This window comes from Xiphophorus hellerii, chromosome 23 (genome assembly GCF_003331165.1).
Source record: "Xiphophorus hellerii strain 12219 chromosome 23, Xiphophorus_hellerii-4.1, whole genome shotgun sequence".
Taxonomy (NCBI): domain Eukaryota; kingdom Metazoa; phylum Chordata; class Actinopteri; order Cyprinodontiformes; family Poeciliidae; genus Xiphophorus; species Xiphophorus hellerii.
In genome coordinates this window covers 5,793,810-5,817,869 of record NC_045694.1, presented here as the reverse complement: position 1 = coordinate 5,817,869, position 24,060 = coordinate 5,793,810, and the positions used below count along the sequence as shown (strand labels likewise).

Below are 24,060 nucleotides of genomic sequence, written 5' to 3'. Positions count from 1 at the left end.
TCCACCTGCACATATTTTCACCCATGTTGCACGTCATACATTCCTCTATATTTATTTTTGCTGCAAAAATACACAATACATGCCCTGATGTGGATGAATCAGTGCACGTTTACATACTGTGCCCCACATGTGATGCAGTTGGACATTATTTTTGGCATAGCTGGAATATTCAAAGGCCCACACAAATAACCTGTTTGCAAATATACGCCTACACATCGAAACATCAGGTCAGAAAGTTTAGCCGGTTGACTTTGTCAGTTTCCTGCAATCTGAGGACAGTTAAGCTCCAGCTTGTTTGCACAAACAAACACTTCCACATGCAGAGATGAAGCGGATTTGTTACAGTATGCGTTCATCTCGTAAACCCTCTTCTGTTTATTCACTTTTTTTTTATCTTAATGAATTTTAGTCTCACTGGTTTTATTTGGTGTATTTCTGTTTCCTCCTTCTTTCTTTCACACAACTATCTAATATGTTTGCATTTTTATTCATCCTTTTCAAATAAAGTGTAGCTATTTGGATACCATTGACTGATAGCATGCTGTCTGGGCTTGAATTATACTCTGAACCTCTGAACTTTTCTGCGTGTCGTTTGCATGTTTTCCCATTCTGAGGGTTTTCTGTGGGCACTCTGGCTTCCTCCAACAAACTAAAGATGTGAATGTAATTAACTGCCCTTTAGGTGTGACTATGTTCAGCCATGGTTGTCTGTCCTGTGTCTTTCTGTAATAAACACAGGACAGACTTGTGTTTATACCTGTACGGGGTATAAACAGTGACTGCTGAAGATAGGCAGTAGTAGTAGGAGGATTGAACAAGTATAGAAAATGGATAGATAGTAGAAGTTATATTGTACACAAAATGCCTAAAGCATAGATTTTATCAGTCAAATGATGAAACAACATAGAAAACTAGATGATGAAACATTAACTACATTGTAGCAATAAAGCCGGTGTAGATTTATAGCTCATGGGAATGCATGCTTGGAGAATTTGAGCATTAAATATGAGATGGCAGTTTCAGGGCTTCTGCTTTTATTTTAAATATGAAAAAATAGCTAGCAATAACTGCAAATAAACATGTTGCCACATTATTGGCAACAAGTTGCCAAACTTGTTGCTTAGTTATGAACCCAGGTCAATAAAGTTTCATTGTCTGATGGATAAGAAAGACACAAAAAATTGGTAACAGTTTTTGAGTTTAAATATCTAAGCATAGAGAAAATAAGACAGATAAGATTAAAAAAAGAATATGAAGAATTAAGTTAATTTATTCTCACTGAAATCCGTAAAACTTTACACTGCCGCAAGATAAAGTTTACATCACAACAAATGGATAAGTAGCAGTGAATAAAAAAAGTAAAAATCTAATCACAAATAAATCATATCAACATGTTTAGCTGGTCATAAATAGAAGACATAAATTGTACACATGTCTGCACATGGTTGAAATTTGTAACAGTAGATTTCAAACTGTGGAAGCAGAATTCCTTTACAAACTCCATGCATCATAGTAATTCAATGTCATTTTCTCTCCTCCATTAGCAGGTTTGCTAATAATTCTGATCTTGTTCTTGTTTTTAGCACAGCAAGTAGCTACATCATTGTAGCTGACAGAATTCCACGTAAAAAAATAGCCCTTATCTCTTTTATGCTGTACTTCATTGTGGATGAACAGAACATAGTGACATTGGCTCCTTTTTCAGTGGAGAATCATGTAGAAAGTTCAGTGCATGTCATATTCAGAATAAAATAATTTAATATTGGTAACATTAAAACAGAAGTAAAATATTTTCTTAGTCAGAAGGTCTTTCCATCCACATATTTTAAATAATTAAAGCATCTCCTCTGTCCTAGAGGAGCTTTTACCCACAATATGCAACAGAAACAGCATACCTAGTTTCTCTTGAATTCAAAATATTTTAACACTGAGATTTTCATCTTGTTTATCCGATTTTATGAATATATTTGAATGTAAGTGCTGTAAACTCTCAAATATTTTGTTTGCACACTAACACAATGATTATGTTTAATTTTATGTTTACAGAAAATGTTAGATTTTTTTTATCCTGTAAAAAAGTTACTACACCACAGTAATTTAATTTTGACTAAATAAAATAGTGCTGCCCTAACCAAGTGGTTGATTTCTACTTGTTTGATCTGCAGGTTACATCCATTAAAAACAGCTCAAATAAACAAAATAATTGAGAAGGTATATTAACTAAAAATAAGGCATAAATAGTCAGTAGGATTACAAAGACATGACAGTTGTTGAATAAAATGTGTGGAATATGTTTGTTTGTTTTTTTCAGTTTTAACTTTTCTGTGTAGAGATCTAATACAACATGGGTTAGAATGTTTTTGCAAATTCACTGGGAACATAGTTTTGCTTATCATGCCAAGAGAGCTAATTTAAAATATAGAACGATAAACAAAATCAGAGCAGCACACTGCATCTTTTGGTATTTTCCATGGACAAAATACTTTTGATTAAAAAGCTGGGCTTCTGTCATTGGGATAAAACCTAATTTTGATACTTGTTAGTTTATTGGCAGCTTGATTTCTTTTGGCTGCTTCTGATGAACTGAAAATCTGCTAAATCTTTTGATTTGAGCTGATCCAATTTTCCTCCCTGCAATGATCTCTCTGCAGGTACTACGCTATCTGCTGCCAGCCGCTGGTCTACCGGAACAAAATGACGCCCATGCGAGTGACTTTAATGATCGGTGGCTGCTGGGTCATTCCCACTTTCATCTCTTTCCTGCCCATCATGCAGGGCTGGAACAGCATCGGTATCGACCACCTGGTGAGTTGGAGGAGTTTGAGTTAGAGCTGGAAAAAGATTTATTTTAGACTATAGGTTACTTAGTTATGTACTTTATATATTGTCAAATATGTTGAGCATCTCAGTGGGCAACAAAGCAATTGCAGGGAAACAAAGCTATAAAAAATAATCGTAAATACAAGTCTTTCAGAACATTGTTTGCATAAGAGGTTAGTGTCCACATGCAACAATGAGATAAATTGTTGTCTCATGGATCTTTGTTTACTAGACTGAAGAAATGTCTCATATGTTGCCATGAAAACAACATAAACATGCCAACAAATGAAACACTGACAACACAGGCTGTCAGTTTTTGTTTCTTCAACTAAAATGTAAATTATCTTTTCTGAATGAAGTGTTTTGTTTTAGCAATACATTTTTCTCAGTTATTTAAATAGAAGAGTTTGAACCAAAACATTTTTTACTCTAGAATCAAAATATTTTCTTGGAAGGAGGGTAGTATTTAAAAGCTGATTTTGTATTATTATAATTAGTAGTATAAAATTGAAGCTGATCTTTTAGCATTTAAAGTGACTTGTTGAAATGTACATCTGGTTTTATGTAGAGTACAGTAAGCATAGTTAAATATTCAAAGAAGTTTAAAAGGTTTCTATCTAACTCACTAAATGGAGTTACTTGCACCATTCACTTCTGGACAAGCATGCAATGAGTAGGAAATCATTTGCATTTAGTTGCTAACTTTACAGTAATCCTTTATACTGAGCATGTATGTAGCGACAGTGGAGTGGAAAAACTCCCCAAGAACGAAACATTCATGAAAGCCAAAAGGTCAACAGCAGAAAACGGAGAACGATCAGCTTATCAGCTTTATGTTCCACAATGTTTGATAATGAAATTAAAGAAATAACCTAAAATAAAAAAAAAAATGATCAAAAAGCACAAATGAAAAACAAAACCCAAGCACCCAAGAATTGATCCGTTAGACAGACAGACAATACTTTTTGTCAGGTAACATTAGCTACACAATAAAATAATTTTCAGACTTTATTTGCTTATAAGTATGATTGAAATACTTGTTATCTGACAAATTAATTGAGGTTCTGTGTGTTAAAAATGCTACATACTGTTGCCAAGACAGAAGTAAATCTCTTTAGCTCCTCTGTCTTATTGCCAGCAGAAATCGCGTCTGAGTTGCTCGTCAAGCGGGAGACTGGACCTCTCAGTTTGGCCAAAGTTTAGCTAAAGAACATTTACACACACATATTCCATTCCCTTTTTTCAAATACACACAAACATGAGTTTAGTGCAGCTGCAATCCAAAGTTAGCCCCATGCAGTGGCAGCAGATCTCTGCGGGTCTAATTAAAGCTGTTTGAATATTCTGTGAAGCCAGTCACTTTTGGCACCAACTAGAGCTCTGATACTCAGCAAAACAAACCAGAACTAAGGTGACAAGAGGCAGACTTTGCAACATTTCGGTAGTTGTTTGTGCTGTCCTATGTTATTGTTGTGGTTTTCAGGAATTCCTTGTATCTACTGACCAGAGAAGCAGGGGTTTCACCCTCAATCCCAAGACAAGTCAACAAGTTTTGAGTCGGTTTTGGGCTCTGTAATGATGTACCATGAGGCAACAGTAATTTAGCAGCTGCCAGATATTTTATTAAACTTGTTATGTTGCAATTAAGCATTGAAGATATGAGAATTCTTAGACAATTTAGATTTCCCTTCAAGAATTTCTATATAAAACCATTTAAGAAGGATTAAATAAGGTTGATTTTTTTTTTCTCTTTTTTTGCTGTTTCCAGTGGGGTGGTTGGGGGTCAACCAAATTGAAAATCTGCCAGTTCCAATTCCATAGGCCAATTACTAATTTAGAAGTTAGTCCATCCTTGACACCACTCAAGTGGTGCCATTTTATATGTCACCACTTTTTGTCGCTGGCTTTATCGCATGATTTCACATTTCCCACGCATGCTTCTTGAAGCACCTATTGGATTTGCAGCCGAGCGGATATGCATGTAATGTACATCCAGGGTGAAACTGTAAAGTTGGAAGTGCTATATGCTACCTGCTAATGGGACGTGGATGGCTGTGACCAATGAACAAGTTATTGTGTTTTATCCTGTTTAAAACCCAACTGTCTTACTTCTGTGTCTCTTTAAGCAAGAGATTCAACAGTGTTAACAGACACTGACAAACAAAATCTTTAAAATTTAATTTTTAAACAGACCATTTCCTGAAAAGAAAGAACCTTCCATCTGGGGATGGAGATTTATTTTTTATTCATCTCTTTTTCCTAAGCTGAGTGCACTACAGACGTGAAATACAAATAAAACAGATTTCACTTGGATTAATGGTGATGTGTGGAGGCTGGGTTGTAGTGAATGAGCAGGGGAGAATGTGGAATTTTCAATGGATTGTTTCAAGTCAAAAGATGTCTTATATCACAGTTCAGAAGTTCAAGTTCTCATACTAAATATGCTTTCCACTTTTGCTGTATTAAAGTAAAAGATAAATAAAAGATTTAGTTACAAAATTAATAGAAAAAATAAAAAATTGATTCTCAGGTTGCAAAGCATTTTTTTCTTCAAAACTATCAATATCTAATTTTAAAATGAACTGTTCTTTGTGTTATCTGATTTTTTTTTTCACTTTATTCATGTATTTCCCAGATTGAGGAAAGGCGCCACAATGGAAGCAGCAACTCCACTTCTTGTATTTTTATGGTCAACAAGCCATACGCCCTCACCTGCTCTTTGGTGGCCTTCTACATCCCTCTGGTCCTAATGGTGCTGGCTTACCAGAGGATCTACATCACGGCTCGCGCACACGCCCTGCAGATCAGCATGCTACAGCGGGCAGGCGGGGCTGGGGCCTGCACTCCTGGTACCTCCGGTGCAAGCCCAGGAGTGGGTGCAACATCAGAGTCTGCTGACCATCAACGCAACCATCGTATGCGAACAGAAACAAAAGCAGCAAAGACTCTATGCATCATTATGGGATGTTTCTGCCTCTGCTGGGCACCATTCTTTGTCACCAATGTGGTGGACCCATTTATAGGCTATACAGTGCCCGAACAGCTGTGGACCGCCTGCCTGTGGCTGGGTTACATAAACTCCATGCTCAACCCCATTCTCTACGCCTTCCTCAACAAATCCTTCCGCCGTGCCTTCCTCATCATCCTATGTTGTGGGAGGAAGAGGTATCGCAGGCCATCCATTATGGCAACAGGCACGACCTGCACAGCCACGCAGATCAACGGTTCAACACATGTACTCAAGTAAGTTCTATAAACCATTTTATTTTGTGATTGGAGTTCTGTGGCATCAGGCAACAGAGCATTTATATTAAAAATGATTTTATGTGTAAACTTCAAGACATGCATTTTTTGGAAGGTTTACATCATGAAACACACATATCCAATTATTTTAGAGCTCTACTGGCAGCAGTTTTTTTTAAATTATTTTAAAACATAAAAAACTGTTGTTGGAATGTCATTTAACAGTTTAAAACAATCATACTTTTGAAGAAGAAACAGATTGAAAATTATGAGAAACTTCCTAATGTTTAAATATTGAATTAAAAGGCTGAGTTGTCAAGTTACAGCACATCTAGTAATTTAAAGCTGTGTTTTATGACTACAGTATATATCTTTTGTACCGAAAATATAACTCTTGCATAACATGCATTAACGCTAATCAGCACTGACAAAAGCAAAATATTACGTCCTACATTGTCAATGGAACTATTTAATTGTTTCTTACAGTTGAATTTATAATTTAATATCTTATATTTCTACTATATGTCTTTGCTTTGGTAGTCTTATACAATTTACAAAAAGACATTAGTGTGTTGTCTGATTTTAAAAACGTGTTACTGTTGACATCATCAGGATGACACAATTTGCAAATATGAGCCATCTGCTGTGAGAACAAACTAACTTCTTTTCAGGTATGATGGAGATGACTTTAATTCCTTAAGTACTTATTCTAGTCCTTATGGGTTTAAATGATTTAAGTATCATTATTCTATAAACCTTTTACGTGGAGCTCATGTTTCACGCTGATAAGGACATTATGTTCAGCGTATTCCACAGTTGCCAGTTAAGTGTTTTTCCATCTGTCTTTATATCTCAATAAGAATCGTATCTTGGTTCATGAATGGCAGTGTGTCACTTTAGCCTTTTCATGTCATCTTCATCCTGTTATGCTGACAGAGATTAATCGCACATGTAAAGTGTAGATGTAAAAAAGGAGTAACAAAAAAGGCACTTCGTAACCTTTGATTTCATCAAGGGTTTAATCATGTACTCTATCCACATAACATTTATATAGTTGGTTTTTTTTTATTACTTTTTTCATAATGCACTTTTCAAATCTGTGTCCGTTAAATAATTATTTGTGTCTCAGTGAATGTCATATTTACATACTGCATAATCCTCTGGCATGGGAATATAATGCATCTAATATAATCTCCATCTGGTTGAATTACATCTATTGGTAGGAGTTAATTCATGAAAATGGCCTCCGATTCTAAGGAAAAGGTACATGTAAAAAAGGAAGCCTTTTCTGGTTATTATAGTAATATTTTCTGATTAATATAGTCATATCCATTCTTTTAAGAATAAATATTATTGTGAGGTTTGTATCTAATTAATATAGACCCAGTGTTAGAATTATCTGTTATACAAAAGCTGTGTTCAGAATGTTTTTCAGTGGCTTATTATGTAAATTTATTATTTTATATGTGGATAAATATTATTCAGTTAACTTTTGAATTTATTTGGTAATTAGATTAATTAGTAGAATGTGCAGAAATTCAAGAAGAGCACAGTCGACATGTGACCTTCATTTGTTATACAGTTATCAACTATTCAAGTGCTTTTCGATAGTGAACACTACATTTTCTTATGTTAAGTGGCTCAAAAAAATTATAACATTATTGCATTGCAGTTATTACTTTATTTATTTGAGGGTTTTCAGCTTTTGTTACTTGCATTATGGTTCAACCCTTACAATGAAATCTACGTGGAGCAATGAGGCTTTATCAAGGCAGATTTTTGGAAAAGTTTGAAGTCCTACTTGCTGATTATTTTCAGAGGAAAAAATGCGACAAGTTTTCTGGTGAAGTGGGTGGCTTTGATGCAACAGAAAATGAAGAAATCACAAGATAACTATTTTTTTCTACTTTATACAATGTATTCATAAGCATTATCAGTTTTCATGCCAACATAAGTGCATCAAGTTTGTGAGGATTTGAGTTTTTCTGTGTGTTTATTTTAGGTTTCTGTGTCTACTGAGTCTCTGCGTTGTCCTGGCTACCCCTTGATTGTTTCCAGCTGTGTCTCGTTCCCTGATTACCCTCTGTGTATTTAATTCCACCTGTGTTCCTTGTTCCTCGTTGGGTCCTTGTCTAATCTGTCTTTCCGTCTCGTCGCGTCTAGTCTGCCATCAAGTCTGTCGTTTTGGTTTAGTTATTTCCAGTTGCTACCAGTTATGAGTAATAGCCTCCTGCTCATCTGTGCTGCCTGGATAATTGTGTGTTTGGGATCATTAAATCATCATTTCTTCATTCTAACCTGGGTCCTCAGCGTCTTCCTCACCACCTCATACTGCACATCATGAGAAAGTTAAAGGCAAATAGTGGCAGTTTTTTGTGTTGATGCACTTAATCCACTTTAAAAATTCAGATTTTAAAGTTTATTTGTATTTTACCTGTTGGTCACTGATCTCAAGTGATTAGGCAAAAAATAATCAACTGATTTTTTGCAGCTTTAGACATGTAATATTTCCACATGAACTACTGTGAATTTGTATTCATGGTTTCTTCCAACAGGGATTACCTGTGTTACCTGGCAACACTCAATGTGATATCATCTATTCAGTTGTCGCCAGGCTGCAAACATTACACTTCAGTGCATTTGTGGAAATCCCTAGAGGCTTCAATGATTCCTTGGTCCTGCTTCACTTAGATTTTCCTAATCCTTGTAATGCAAGTATTTAATCCCAATCAATCTGTATATATATATATATATATATATATATATATATATATATATATATACAGTACAGACCAAAAGTTTGGACACACTTTCTCATTGAATTCAATGAGAAAGTGTGTCCAAACTTCTGGTCTGAACTGAGTACAGACCAAAGGTTTGGACACACAGTTGTGTCCAAATTTTTGAACACAACTGTGTCTGTATATATACTATATATATATATATATATATATATATATATATATATATATACAGTACAGACCAAAGGTTTGGACACACCTTTTAATTAAATGAGTTTCCTTTATTTTCATGACTATTGACATTGTAGATTCGCACTGAAGGCATCAAAACTATGAATAACACATGTGGAAATATGCACTAAACAAAAAAGTGTAAAACAACTGAAAATACCCCTTATATTCTAGTTTCTTCAAAGTAGCAACCTTTTGCTGTGATTACTGCTTTGCATTTTCTTGATGAGCTTCAAGAGGTAGTCACCTGAAATGGTTTTCACTTCATAGGTGTGCCCTGTCAGGTTAATAAGTGGGATTTCTTGCCTTATAAATAGTCATGAAAATATATATATATATATATACTGTACCTGTCCAAGCAGTTTCATTTTCGCTCCTCCTGTCCTTTTGCTAGGACTCTAAATTTCACTGACAGCTCTGGAAGGCTGGAGCTGTGTGCTGGTAACCATCTACTGAGTGCTGGTGTCCCCTGAGATCCCGAACCTGAATAGCTGTACTACAGAAACACTCAAACAAGGTTCTGCTCACATGATTTTATGGCTCATAGGGGCACCCTAAGGTCTGTGTACCACTTGTCAAAGTTTCTGCTTTGAATACAAAAGCCATCAACATATAGCCCTGTTGTCCAAAAGGTATAATGTTAAAATTGATGCATTAACAGAGCTTTTTGGAACCTTGTCTCGTTATTGCTTAGCTTAATAAGCCTACAATAAATAGCACAGTTTGTAGGTAAGTGTTACTTTTGGTTTAGGAAAGCTTTCTACTTCCTCAGACTGTTGAACTTATGCAGTTTTGCTGGATCCTTTCTGTATGAAAATTATAGGTTTGTGTTTTATAAGGTAGAAGTAGTTGATGATTTACAGGGAAAATGTTCTCTGCTGTGATAGAGTCAAACTTCAAGTTTAAGAAGTGCATTCTGGCTTTTGTCCTGATGAGGAACAATGAACCAGCTCCTTACTCCTTACTCACCTAGTCTTTTCTTCTGAATGGGTCAAGAGGGTTTGAATAGAGATAAATTGAGTTTGCAGTAATGTGTTTTCCTTTCGGACATGATAGCAGTATGAAATCATCTCAGATAAATGAAACACAATAGATTGATGGACGCCGCACTTAAGTAATCTCCTGAGAGCAGACAAAGGTGTGTCAGAGTTTCTTTTTGTACTTCTACTTTCATGATCATTTTTAAAACATCTTTGGTTAACTGAGTTCTGACTGTTTGTTCTGTTTTTAAAATAAAAGAGAAGAGATCATGCGATGGTGGATAGACCAAATAGCACAGGGCATTAAAAAGTCTGATTTTACCAGTTTTATGTCACATTAGTAATGTAAAACAAGGTGCTTGCTAAATAAAAAAAGTTTACTCATTGTTAGCTGTAGTAGCTGAAAAGCAAGGGACATGATTAAAAACTTTAAAATGCAAGTAAATTGTCTGCAAGCAAAGGAAAATTCAAATGGGTAAAAAGATGAGCAAAACAGATAATGAAACATTTCGTTGGAAATCACAGGGGAACACATCATATAATCAAAAACTGTTGCTAAAAGGAACAGGTTTATTGTCAATCAGCTCAGAATATAAGATGTCTGGAGGGACTCTACAAAAATACAAACTGAGGGGGCTGACAGAAGGAGTCATGATTCAAAAAGTATGAAAAATGTAAAAGGAACAGAAGCACTGGAAAAATAAACTTGGATAAGTCAAACCTACCAATTCTACACATATCTGTACACCACGCACTGTCCTCTCTGATGTCCTGCGCAAACATCACTCATCATCAACTGATAAAAAATAATAAAAATAAAAAATGATGACACTATTTAATTTGCTTTGAAATGTAGAATCTCAAGTTGAGGAGATTGCCTGGGGCAGTCACGAAAACAGACCAAAACATAACTATTTTCTCTACAGGCTCAGTCAGATGTCCATTCTACTGAAGAGCTTTATGGATTGGATCCCTTTTTATGTAAGCCTTTCCCACATGGTCCATTACAGGGCAGTCACTGAGCTGTGAGAGTCAGAGCTTTTAAAATGCCAAGAGTATGTCAGAGTGGCCCAGAATGGGTTTTAGGCTCCTCTTGAGTGAGACCCATGGTGGAGTTATTGCCGGTCAGTCTAAGGGTGTTGAAATCATGTCCCGGTTATTAGTCAGAGGAAGTAAAGCAAAAAAAAAAAAAAACTAAGGTTTTTTTTTTCATTTTATGCTATTACAGATATTAGCATAAAAGAGATGTCAAACCATTGATTGTAGTGGTGATCTCGAAACTATGACACATTCATACTCGGTGGAAGCTGATTTCAGTGTTTTATTTTCCAAAATCTGTCAAATAAGGAATTTTATTCAAGAAATATCAAGGCTTAAAAAAACTATTACAACTTATTTGTTAATTTGGACAATGAATGAATCATGCATACATGAGCACGATAAACACTGAGACCTTCCTCCTGGCTCTGACTGGTTGCTTCGGACTGGGAGAGGTGTATTTCTGCAGATCTGCAGGACAACAGGGAGGATATAAAAAATAAGTTAAAATCATAGTTTTATTAGCTACCTACTGCAGCTTTAAGAAGATTTAGACCACTAGTAAAATAACTAATTTTATTTTGGTCTTTTTCTCAGAATTTAAATTTGTAAAATTGTGAAATGATGTTTATATTCAGACTGCACAGAACAAAACTGTTGTCTTTAGAAACATTTTTTGTCATTGTTTTTTTTTTCATGAGAAACTAAGCTCCTGGTGTATTAAATTCAAATTCAATAATTGTTTTATTATAACTGTAGAATCTCCACAAGGCTTGAAATATCAAATATATTAGATAAATAATACATCCTTTCTAGGACTCTAGTTGAGATCCAAACCAGCAATCAGCAAGCTGTTGGGCAGCAATAACCACACAATCTTTCATGAACTTGTTTGCTTACAGGCAAGAAAAACAGCTTATAACAAATTGTTTCTGGTAATTGTTGGATCCAACCACTGTTTAATATGTTAGGAGACTAATCCTTAAATTAGTTTTCACAATGAACTCTGATTTATTGAATCATTATATATGCTTGCTGTACTCCAAACATAACAGTGAAATCTATGTTGATTATGATGAATCAGCCACTTAAGCTGGCAAAGTAAAGGAATGACATATGATACCTTCATTCTCCATGGCGTCTTAACACTGCTCATTATACACTCTGTCACAGACAGTAACAAAATGCCTCCTGAGTATTTATACTCTCACTGGAGTCATTTATCTATAAAGAGTCAGTCCCCAGACAACAAGCAGTATCGAGAAACAATTGTTCACTGTTGGAGGTAACAAAATGAGACACAAATAGTGAAATGGATAAAATGTACACAAAAGAGGAAGAGAAAAGACAAAATAAAAGGCAGAAAGGGTCATTTTAATGAGATGGACATTTTAATGTGAGATGGATAAATGAAGAAAATATGGTAAGTATTAAGAAAGAGGGCTGATGGAGTATCAAAAACATTTTAAATAATTAAAAAACTGAAAAAATGAAACAAAATGCAAAAGAGAACAACACATTCAAAACAAATGAGGAGAAACAACATAAAGAGAAAAACAAGGAAGGAGAAAGCAGAAAAGAAAGAGAAGGGTGAGATGAAAGCAGGAAGGAGAGAAAGTTTGGAAGAAGTGAGTAGAAGATGAGTTAATAGGTCAGAGTGGAGGTGAGAAATTAGAGAGAATAATGAGTAAGGTGAAGTACATGAGGGTTGAATTGCAAAGGTTAGAGAATGAACTGGAGAAGAAAATGCTACTCATGCAGGTAGACCAAAAAAGGACATAAATAATCGCAGACTTGAAGCACAAACATAATATTTAAAAAGCAGATGAATATTAATCATCTGGAAAGGAGGAAAGCAAATTGAGCATAAAAAAGTAAATATTTAAAAAAGAAATGCCTTAAACTTCATTTTTAAACCTCCTATACTTACTTTAATAATAACAGGTAAAATGATTTATGTTTTGGTTCTTTAAAACGCAAAGTTAATGACCAGTTTCCATCATTTGTGACAGTCAAAATGTACTGTGTGTGAGCTTCCCCCCCTGCTGGGAGATGAAGCCTTTGACTCAGACTTTGCTGGCTGGTATGCTGCTGACGTTTTTATTTCAGCTGCTCTGCAATAAAACACAGAGGTGGTTAAACACACAGCCATAAAGCACAAAAAACTGAGCCAACAACAATTTTAAAGAGAGTGGAATTTTACAATTATTTTTCCTGTTGGTTCAAATGACATATAAATTACGAAGCAAGCACAACTATTCTTCAAAGCTTTTGATTTGATGCTGGAAGAATCAGACTGTATATTAGTTTTAAAATTCCAATCATACATTCGTTTCTGTGACACTTTGGATCTTATCTTCAGTCACTCAGATCAAATAGAAGAAGCCTGTTTCAATGTAGCTTGATACACTAATATAAGATGTAGGGCATGTCTTAGGTTTTATGGAGACTTCAGTAGCGTGTGATTTTGGAACTTATACCTTCACCTCCACAGCAGTTAATTTGCTGTCACCATTTAGCACCTTCATTTCAGGTTAATGGCAAAGCAGTGAAATATATTAGTAACCATTACATATCACAATCCAAATGGTGCAACATATTTTGTTGTTTATGAAAATAACAAAACAGAAGAATTTTAGAGTGAGATGCTCATACAATATCTCCTTGTGGGGTGTGCTGTGGTGGCGCAGGGGGTTAGCACGCCCCACATTTGGAGGCCTTAGACCCGCGGAGGTCGCGGGTTCGACTCCCGGTCCCGACGACCTTTGCTGCATGTCCTCCTTCAAAAATGGTGCCGGCTCAGCTGGCTGCCTGCAGACGCAGCTCCTGTTGTGTGCTGTAACTGCGAAATAATTTCCCTGCTGGGATGAATAAAGTAATTCTTCTTGTGTCTTCAGTTTTTTTTTCTCTTCCTCCTATAGATCCAGTTTTAGGTAGTTTATATTTTTCGAAACTTTTGGAAAACTTAGCAAGCGGGAGGAAAAAAACGAATCTTATTCTTAGTCTAAGTTATACCTGGAGCATAAATTTTAATAATTCAAGCTGAATGAATTTAACGTTATCTATCTAGGGCGCCCCCTGCTGGTTGGTTGTCACAAAGAGATTAGAGAAGAGGTGATGAAGAAAAAGAATTACAGTTTTTAAAATCTTTTCTCTTGTCATCTTACTGGCTTTTTAGTAAGCTGATTTCACTGAGCAGGATTTGTAGCTGAACGACAGGTTGCAATAAAACAATAATGAGTTTGACTTTTCTTTTTAATTCCATGTTGTTGTTTTTTTTTGTTTTTTTCAATATGTGAGAAAATAGATGTATGGCTAAAAACTGTGTTGAACAATCTTGGTTTCAAAATGATGAATGAAACCCACACTACTCCATCTTTTCCTCCAAAAACCTAACAAATGCCTTTCCAAGGGAGGCTGAAAGGTGTCCATCCTTGATGCCCTACCACTTTGTAGCTTTTTAATCCATTTGCTTCCCTCTAAGTGCTCAAATTCTCCCCACCCCATGGCAGACATGGTGACCGGATTGTAGAGATTCTCATAGTGCTCCTTCCACCAACCAAAAATATTCCCAGTCTGAGTCTGCAGTTCCACTCCCAAACAAAACACAACCTGGGAAGGATCCTTCTTTCTCTTTCTGAGTCACCCAATAATTTACCAAAACTTCTTTGAAGCCAACAAAAAGTCTTTCTCTAAAGTATCTGAAGCCCAAGTCTTTGCTTTTGCAACCACCAACACCACAGCCTTTTTTTTTACCAACTCTGTACCTGTCTGCTTTATAGACAATTTAATCAGAGGTTTAATAACTTTGTCAGCAGTTAACCTGTTTTGTAACACTCATTTGAAAATACATTTCTAAAACCTTTGGAATGCCAGTAGTTCTTCAAGCAACCAGAAACATTTCCTTTCTCAAGCTGCATACATTTCATAATTAAGCCTTTAATGGAATTGCCACTTAGTGTGATTTTTTTTAGGGCATTGTATTATAAGCACGTCATTCAGTTAATTTTCTCTCTTTTTACATATATGCAGGGTTGGTTATAGGGAAACGACTTCATTCTCCTTTGTGACAGCCATAGAGCCAACACTGTTTGACTCTGCCTCAAATTAAATCATAATTGTTTATTCAAATAGAATCAATTAAGCACTTTAGCATCTTAAATTGAATTGAAACAAGCTCATCTAAATACATTACCTCATTTTATTAAAGGAAGGATTACTCTTCACGCGACAAATGGATTTGATTGGTGCCGGGGAGCAGATTACAGTGTAATATTCAATAACAGGCAAATGTGTCAAACTTGTTTAGATTGAGAGATGATTACATTTATCTGTAATAAGCAAGAGGTTTACTGTGGTGAAGTGCAAGAAACTCAGATTATGTAAGAGCTTATTCAGTTAAAAGAAAAAAATAAGGAAATATAAAGTTATTTGTCCCTAGTTCCTCACATTTTCATGCTTCTTGTATATCAGCAGATGTCAAAGCCTCTTCTCTAAATGTTTTTCTGTCTCTTTGAAAGGATAAAAAGAGATTGTACCTTCTCACAATTTAGAACATGTTCATGTATAATTCAGTGAAGCTTCCAAGCTTTAAAATCCATCCTTGCCCTTCCATTCTCCATTTATAAAGTAAACTCTCAACATCAAGGTGAATCAAGGAGGATTTTTTTTTTCTTATTTAAATTACTGATTACAGCAAATGACTGAAAAGCTTCACAGAAACTTTGTTTTTTATTGGAGGTAACTTTTAATGCAATCATCCTAAACTTTGTAATCTTCACTATAGATGTTTTATTTCATTAATCAATAAACCACAGACTGTAGGCAGACGTTTGAACAAAGCAAAAATAATTAGTTTGTCAAAACAGCTTTTATGCTGGAGAAAATTTCAAAGCCAATCCTTTGTCTCAAAGGAAATAACTGTTCTGCTTTTTATGTTAGTCTGACTGAGGTGAAAAATAAAGATTGATGAGATAAAACTGGAACTTTTGAAATGTTTGTGTCTTGTTGCAATTTGCTTAAAATTAAGGAAGTGTTTAAACAAACAGCAACATCATACTGACAGTCAACATGATGGTAGTAATTTGTCAGTCTAAAACAAAAAGGTTTCAGTAAAAATAACTATTTTACTTATTTATTTATTTTTATTCAGGCATAAATAAACGTGATTAATGGCTAATATTACTCCCTTTTTCATGCTATTGTTCCATTTGCTCATTATTCTGGAGGTAGAAGGTGAGGAACAAGAAAGGACAAAGCTTAAAAATACTCTGCTGTGTGAGAGTGCATGGTGTCTTAAAACACACCTGCTTTTTGGTCGAACAGCAGCTGCTGCATCACTACAGCTCTTTTTAGAGAAACATTATACGCCAGTGAAAATGACTTAAGGCACATGTTCATATCACGTTTTTGAAGAGTCATAACTGCACATAATTTTCACTCTTGAAAACTTGCCTGTCAACTTTGGATTTTTGAAATAAGTTTTTTTTCTTTGTTTCTTTTGCATTTTTAAACATATTCTGGGTTGAATTGTACACTAGGGTTGTTACCTATCTGAAACAATACTAGTCTAACATGAAGTGGTGGCTTCAAGCTGTTGATGTTTTCAGCTACAGTACATTCAACAGCAAACCCATAACATACAAGTCAGGCTAACACATGCTCTCATTCAGATGTAAAGACAGCACTTTCTGAACAAGATGGTAGTTATTCACATTTATTTTTAGTTGTAGGTCAAAAATGTGGAAAAGGACAAAGTTTCTGTCCTTGCTTAAACCTAAAGTCAGTCCATTGGACCCAACAACTAAGCCTGAGCCAAGCCAAACAAAGATAATTATTTTCAAATTATCCAGCTTTAGATAGTTTTACATGATCCAATTTACCTTTAATTTCATGATGTTTTTACTGGTGCTTAGTCAGAGACTTGGTTTTGAGTATGTTATCCCATAAAACGCTTGACGTTTGTTTAAACAAGAAGAGAAAGTAATGAGAATGTTGTTGCTGCGCAATTATTGATCAAGTTGTGTTCAACTGCAGCTCCCTGCTCATTTTTTCAGACTGAAGAAATGCAGCCTGCAGCCATAGGATGAACAAACTGGAGGAAGTGGGCTGATTATAGGTAACAGGTTGCCATAGTAGCCTGTGTCACCGGGTGCAAAGTACAATTACAGTGTGAACCACAGTGGTATTATATGAAAAAGGTTACTGGAGAGAAGGCAACCTTTCTGAAATGTTATATAAATGAACAACCATCTGCAGGATTAACAATGCTAACGTAAAGAGAGTTGTATCTTCACTAGAAACAAATCTTATATCAAGAAAAGACAATTATGGAATAAGATTATATTATGCAATTTCAGTCCTGGACATATATGGAGACATTATTTCTGGGAGACAAATTCATTATAGAGTCAGTCTTGTACAAGTTTCCATGCTCCCTGCAGGTGAAACAGATTTTATGCATTAAACTGCTTTTCATTTTTTTTGTCAATGTTAGTGTCTAACTTCTCGTTAAATATTTCAGTAAGATGCGATAAAAAAACAAAAAACAGGTTAGTTGATTTTAATTTGATGCACTTAATTCTCATTGATAAAATGCTTCATCTTGAGCCTTTCTTTTATTTTATCTGCAGCAAAGAAATCCCAAAGTATCTAAGATTTCTGGAAATCAAAAGAGCTTTTCCATTTTCCTCTGTTGAATGTTGGCATAATGGGAAAGAAATAACCATCCACCCCTGCCCGCACAGACTCTTGTCCAATATCCCAGCCTGATTTATCTTTCAACTCGGTGTACTATAGTCAGTAAGCTTGTGGTTGCCACATTTTTCAATCTGTTGGTCCACCTCTTTCTCTCTCATTCCCTCATTATATTCACAAACTAACTTTTTCAGTATGTCAGTACCTGCTGAAGTCACACTAGAATTTATTCCGAATGTCTTGGAAAGTAATATTCATATGCCTGCTTCACACTGTAATCAAAACCAGACTGAGGTCATTACCGTAGCTGTTAGTTGGAGACAACATCTTAGAGCTTAAAAGAAAACATTTCAGAGTTTGAACTTAGTTCTGCAAGATCTGTGTGAGCATCAATCTGCTCAGAAAGTTTTATTAAAGATAGATAATAATTTAATTGTGAAAGTCAGAGTAGGGATCGACTGAATCTGGTGAAAAAAACAGTTTCTCGCAAATGTACAATGCTTTGCAAATGTTCCCATGAGTTGAATTTTCAATGTAATGAAACTTAAATGTGCATTACAGTATTTTATGTTTCAGACCAAGCTTTTGGGGTATATCTCTACTAGCTTTGTACATCTAGTGATTGGTCTTTGTTCTCCATTCTTCTTGTCCATGCAAAATAACAAAATATCACTTGTTTTTGTTTTCTCTTACTTTAATATTAATTTCCTGAAAAATTGTGCTCCAGACTGATCCTGATAAGGGGTTAAATGTGTTTTTGTTGTGCAAATGTATGAATATTTATATGAAGCAGTATTGCTGAGCATGTGACCCAAAGCTTGGGGTCATTCCTACAGTTAGTTTTCAGATTTGACTTCTGATAATGAAGCTCATACTTTACTACTTTACATCTTAGTTTTACTACTATAAGTATTTAATCTATTGTACTGGATATAAAATATAAAAATATTATTGGTGTACTATAGTCGGTTATTTAACATTGTCTGTCTCCTTTAACGAAAGACACTCAGGTTTAATGTTGATAAAGTTTGAGAAACAATAGTAAAAAGAAAAAATATATATTTTATTGTAAATTATATTTATGCACATCAGGTTTACTTTTTCTCCCATTGTTATTGAGAAATTATCTACCATATATCACAAACATTAAGACACTCACAGATTTACACACCCATTCTGAAGTCTTTCCTGCCTGATGTCTGATGAATCCTCTTGGTGTAAACTAACCTTGTTTTTCCTTTCTCTGCTCCTCCCTTTCTTTCTCCTGGCCCCTCCCTCTGTTACCACCATCCTTAATTACTCCTTTAATCTTGTGTTTTGTGCATCTTTCTTTCCATTTCTTGGTACATCATCACATTTTATTTTCTCTGATTATTATTTTTTTCTCACATTATTGTTTCTACATTTGATTTTGCTTAAATGCTTTTTTCTGAAACTTTCCATCATTGGGTCCATTTTATTTTCATGCCCTTCCTTTATTCTCATTGTTTTATAAAACAATTTCTTCATTGTTTTCCCTATTTTATACCTTTCTGTTTTGCACCATTTTACCTGTCATTTATTTTTCTTATTCCTTATTGGGATTGTACTTTTATTTCAAATTTTCATCCTTTTGTTTGATCCACATTCTCCTTTACTTTTCCTCTTCTTCCCTCTCCATTTTCTCCAGTGGCTGCTCCTCTGCCTCCAAGCTGTTGCTCTGGTTCTGCAACACCAGACCAGTGCCTGTGTAGCTGCTGTATTTCTAGGGAACCTCAAGGTTCTGTCAAGTGAGTCTGTCAAGCCTTGCACACCGTGACACAAGCAATGAAACTTAAGATTTCCAGACGCATCTCATTAACTTTGGTGCCTTCTAAAAGTTTCCTTATTCAAGTAATTTTATTCATAAAAGAAAACTCATAGCATTCAAATTTTTGTCTGTTATGATAAGTTTTGCTTAGCACTAAGCCTTAAGTAAAAGTTGTCCAGCAGACAAGTCACAAAATTCACAAAAGAGGCAAAAAAGAAAAAAAAAATGCTGGCTGTTCAAATATTTATATTCAAGCATATTTATGAAAAGTTGAGTAGATGGAAAATGTGTGTTTAAAAAAAGGCCCAGAAAAACAGGAATAACTAAATGTCAAGTTTTAATTTGCTATAACACACAATCATCAAAATTAAAACTATCCATCTGGATTAACACTGACAGATGTTACCCATACCTTTTGAATTTTAGCTATGTCCAGAATGTTGCTTAATTTGACAAGTTTGTGTGATTTGATAAAACTTTTTAAAAATGTATGAAAACCCATTAGATTTTGCTATGATTTGCCATTCACATTATGCAAAAGATGACATTGTGTTGCGGTTTTGGCAACATTCGTATATGTTACTATCCTACCATGTGTTTATATATTTTATTTATTATAAATACTGTAGCCATGTACATATACAAAGGTATACATCAACATACAACAAAGAAATCAATTATGAACAACTGTTTTCTATACACTTAGTATCCCCTACATTCATTTGATCAGACTCCAGGCTTCGATTTAGGACATTTAATTAAGAGTTTACAATCAGACCATTTGTTGAGGATCTTTCTTGTCAATTATATTAAATAAATAATTCATTTGAAAATTATTTTTTCACAAGATGTTTGCTGAAAACTTACTAGAATATGCAATTTCAAGTAGGAAGCTAATTTAGTTATGCTAACAGTGTCCACAGTTTAAAATATAGGGTTTTCATGGCTTCAGGACATTTCAGAACAGGGAGTATATTTTCCTGAAAACCTGAATGCAGTATATTACTTCTAATATTAGATAGTACTTAGGTATTACTGAATGTGTATTATCATCTCTTGGGGTCTTGGTTGAGGTGAAGGAAGACTGACAGAAGAGCAAGCTGAGCCGAAATGAAAACTGGTCAATTTACTGGTCGATGCAGTTCTACTCTGAACTAGTCACAACCTGTTCAAAGTGAGAGGGCAGAAAATGTAAAATTGCTAGAAGGCTTAAAATCAATCGTTTTGAAGAAAATCATAGTAAAGGTGAAGCTCCTCCTCATCTTAATGTGTCTGAATGATTTAGGAGTCTGAGAAGCCTTGCAAAGTGCTCTGAGAATGATTTGAGACAAACAAAATTTGTCACCATTAATATTCGACAGCAGTTTGAACATATACTGCCAGGACATTTATTAGCATGACATGCATTTATAGTTATTTAAATAAAAGGATTCAGGGCAGACTGTTGCAGCAGTTATTATAGATTCATCAATATGTAACAATTTATTTAGACTACATAGAGGACAATGATCACATTTTATGGCGTCAATATGTTTTTGTGCTTACAATTTCTCAAATTAGACCATGTTGTTGTCCAATATATACTTTTTTATTAAGGAAATTACTGTAAGATGTGTAAATAAATTTGGATAAAGGTGCTATAAATCATGCGAACTGATTAACTTTAGCAGAATGGATGGAGCTGTCACATCAGATGGATGAAAAACACTGAAAATATTTTATATTGTGATTTATGATAATTGCAGAAGTTAGAAAAGCAAGACATTTAGAGGACATGCAGCTTGCAGCTTGATTTCAATTGAGAGGGCGATAAAATAGGGAAATTGAGAAGGATGCTAAAGAGATTAAGAGTGGTTTCATGCAATGGAAGGCAATCTTTTTACTGTCCCTCCTCTGTTAACTTTGTCCACTTAAATGTCCCTGGACTGCTCTGGTGCACTTGTGGCTACACTGGCAAGATACTTGGTTCTAATTACATCACTACTCAACACTGTTTGTCTCCCTGGAGAGGTTTTGAGGCTGCAAGACATCAAGAAACACACTCGTACATGCACAAGTATGCGCACACACCATTGGAGAACTCATTTTCTCACATTTTTGTTCATTAAAACAATCTTCTTTTAGAGTATACAATTTCATTTTTTCCAGGTTTACTACAACCACAAACACTTATCATTATAAAAAGTACATATCTGTTAAAGTCACATGTTTACATACAATATTTTTGGGCATGCATGTCCTAATAGGAAGTTTGTTCATGACAATGTTGGTGTCAAATGAATTACCCTTTTTTTGAGTGGGCTGACAGTACAACAAACAACTTTTTGAATTTTAAAAACAAAAATTGTTTTCACAAAAAATACTGTTATTATTTTATGTAGTGTCAAATATGCAGTTTCATAATTTTTACATTAGAATATCGTTGAAAATTCACTAACTCAATTCACTAAGTTAAACACGTATAGATTAATTATACACAGATTGGTGTTATATTCCTGTTAATTATGATGATTTTGTCCTTACAACTAATAGAAGCATTATATTTATATCAGAACAATAAGAACTATTTTAATAAAGAAGTGTTGGCTCAGTGAAAAAATACCTACGTAAGTACCTACTTAAAATTATTTTTAAAAGTCACATTTAATCCATTAACAGCCTAATCAAAACACATATTCATTTTTTAAAAAATATGATTAGAAACATACATCCCCACCAATATTTGGCTAAAGAGTTTTTTTTTTTTTTTTTTTTACAAAGCATTGATGACTGTTTGTTTGAATTTCTAAAAGGACAGATGATACATGGTGATACTTGTTTTATTTAGACCAGATAAAAAGTGTACAACTTTGAAATTTCTGCATTCCTGCTCTTTTTTTTTATTCCTAGATAATCTCTACGTTTAGTTTGTCAATAAACAAAAGATGCTGGCAAGTTTTAGCTGTGGAACTTTAACATAGCTTGTTGCAGACTCTAGCGCCATTTTAAGAGCTATAAGTGTGAATGTTGTCATAGCTCTTTAAATGGTACTGCAGTATGCATTCAGATAATCATCTGCCTGAAATCAACCTCCTTCACTGGAAGATATCACAACATCGTGCTCCAACCAGTAGCTGAACTGTGTTTGCTGCTGAAGATACACCTTTCAATGTTCTCCATAAAGTTCTTCAGACATTTTTTACTGCTATTGTGATGCGGTTGTTCATTCTTGAAGAAGTAAAGGTCTTATCTTTTTGCACGTTTTGAGCAAAGAGTTGCTGGACTTTATTGATCATTTTAATCCCAAGAATGTGAGAAAAAAGCGATCATGTCAGTCAGAACCTTCTCTTCTGTGTGTAGCCTTTTTCCATGTTGAACAAAAGTGTTTCACCTTTGTGCCAAAACTGTAAACTTACAGAATTAAAATAATAAATCTAACATAATGTTCGACAGAGGTTAACATGGCCACCAGTGATAATCTCTCATCAAAAGATCTGTTAGGGAATGCAGTCACCCAGTTTTTTTATTTATTTGTAGCGGAAGTCAACTGTCTTGGCTGAGCTTTGTGTTTCTCCATTGCGTAAAATCCCATTGAACTACAATGTCTGGTAATATATTTAGATCCTCAGAATGTTTCCTCATTTAGTCACATTACAACCAGAAGCCTGAGTGTTTTTAATTATGCCTTTTTGTGTGAGACCAACAGTAGCAAAATGTTTATGGAGTGGGAGGAAAGTGATACATCGCATGGTTTAAAATGTTTTGCAATAAAATATAAAAAATGTGACATCCAGTTCAACCATTTTTATTCTGATATAACTGAATGAAATCTATTGCAGCGTATTATGTTCTAAAGTAATCGAATTGGTAAAAAGAGTTCAGATGCCAGTACTTTAATCTCAGTAAAAACAGAAAGGTTAGGTTATAAATCATCCTCAGCTCTAAATATGCCAGCACTGTTAAAGCCATCATTTTAAAATTAAGAATGTTTTGCATAACTGCAAACTGTCCATCAAAACTGACAGGTTGAGCAAGGAAAGCTTTGATTAAGCCCCTTCTCTTCGGCTTGGCTGTAACTGGTTATTCCCCAATGAGCCCTGGTCGGATTTGTCTCCATTTGCAAATACTGCACTTATTTTTCCATGTTTTCTTCAAGCACCTCAGCAGTGGCACAAGCCAGACCAACCTGGGTATTACATGCAAGTGATTTGATTGGCACCAGACTGCATTTGTTGATTGGCCCGAGGATTTACGTCACTGCATCAGTCCAGACCTAAATCTAATTGAGAAAATTGCTGCTTACAGTTGCCCTCCACCCAGTTTGACTGAGGTGGAGCTTGATTTGCTTAAAAGAATTGGCAAAATCTTCCAATCCCCATATATGCACAGATTGTAGAAACCTTTCCCAGGAAACCTGCTGCTATAAATCCAGTGAAAAGTGGTTTTACAAAGTACTAACTTGGAGGCTGAATGCTTTTTAGAACATATATTTCTGTTTTGTAAAAATTTGGAGACAGTGTTTCCAGGAGAAAACATTCATATC

At 34.9% G+C, this 24,060-nt stretch overlaps 1 protein-coding gene across 3 annotated transcripts in view; it reads left to right on the top strand.

Annotated features, from left to right (window-relative positions):
• Nucleotides 1-24,060, top strand: part of htr4 (5-hydroxytryptamine receptor 4) — a 139,145-nt gene that overhangs the window by 94,222 nt on the left and 20,863 nt on the right. For 2 of the 3 annotated variants that reach the window (XM_032555747.1, XM_032555748.1), the window contains 2 exons: nt 2,652-2,805; nt 5,456-6,063. In XM_032555747.1, coding sequence (XP_032411638.1) covers nt 2,652-2,805; nt 5,456-6,063 — 762 coding nt within the window. Of the gene's footprint in view, nt 1-2,651; nt 2,806-5,455; nt 6,064-19,418; nt 19,519-24,060 lie in introns of all 3 variants that reach the window. The other variant, XM_032555749.1, reaches the window with a different exon arrangement.